Source organism: Camelina sativa, chromosome 16 (genome assembly GCF_000633955.1).
Source record: "Camelina sativa cultivar DH55 chromosome 16, Cs, whole genome shotgun sequence".
Classification (NCBI taxonomy): Eukaryota; Viridiplantae; Streptophyta; class Magnoliopsida; order Brassicales; family Brassicaceae; genus Camelina; species Camelina sativa.
The window spans coordinates 21935105-21935855 of NC_025700.1; the positions used below are offsets into that span (position 1 = coordinate 21935105).

A 751-nucleotide genomic window follows, 5' to 3' on the forward strand; every position below is an offset into this window, starting at 1 on the left:
TGACGTTTGATTTTAGTACTTTGTTTTGCAGGCTACAGAGACTGCCTGAGGCAATAAAGAAGATCTCAAAAGTTTTAACAAATACCGAAGATCTTCCTGGATTCTTACAAAATCATTTTGTTGGACTCCTTAACAGTATTGACAGAAAAATGCTCCATGCAGATGATATTTTTCTTCAGAAACAAGCGCTGAAGCGTATTAAGCTGCTCATTGAGATGATGGGCCATTATCTCAGCACATATGTGCCTAAGCTTATGGTTCTCCTTATGCATGCCATTGACAAAGATGCACTTCAGAGCGAGGGTCTCTTGGTCTTGCATTTTTTTGCAAGAAAGTTGGTTGCTGTATCGCCATCTAGCATAAATTATGTGATTTCTCAGGTATTTGCGGCACTCATCCCCTTCTTGGAGAAAGAGAAGGAAGGTCCTCATGTTCATTTGGAGGAAGTGGTAAATATTCTTGAAGAACTTGTTTTGAAGAATAGAGATATACTAAAGCAGCGCATTTGTGAGTTTCCCCTCTTACCTAGCATACCGTCTTTAGGAGAATTGAACAATGCTATACAAGAAGCACGTGGATTAATGAGCCTGAAAGATCAGTTCCGGGATATTGTAAATGGTATGAAACATGAGAACCTGAATGTTAGATACATGGTGGCATGTGAGCTAAGCAAATTGCTGTATCACAGAAATGAAGATGTTGCTGCACTAATTGCTGGTGAACTTGTCTCAGACATGGAAATCGTGAACTC

At 39.7% G+C, this 751-nt stretch overlaps 1 protein-coding gene across 1 annotated transcript in view; it reads left to right on the forward strand.

Annotated features, from left to right (window-relative positions):
- LOC104753908 (serine/threonine-protein kinase ATR-like) overlaps window positions 1-751 on the forward strand; it is a gene marked incomplete at its 3' end in the record, with an annotated part of 12990 nt that overhangs the window by 6602 nt on the left and 5637 nt on the right. Inside the window, exons 14-15 of the mRNA XM_019237825.1 lie at window positions 32-311; window positions 381-743. Of these exons, the coding sequence (XP_019093370.1) occupies window positions 32-311; window positions 381-743 (643 nt within the window). The remainder of the gene's footprint in view (window positions 1-31; window positions 312-380; window positions 744-751) is intronic.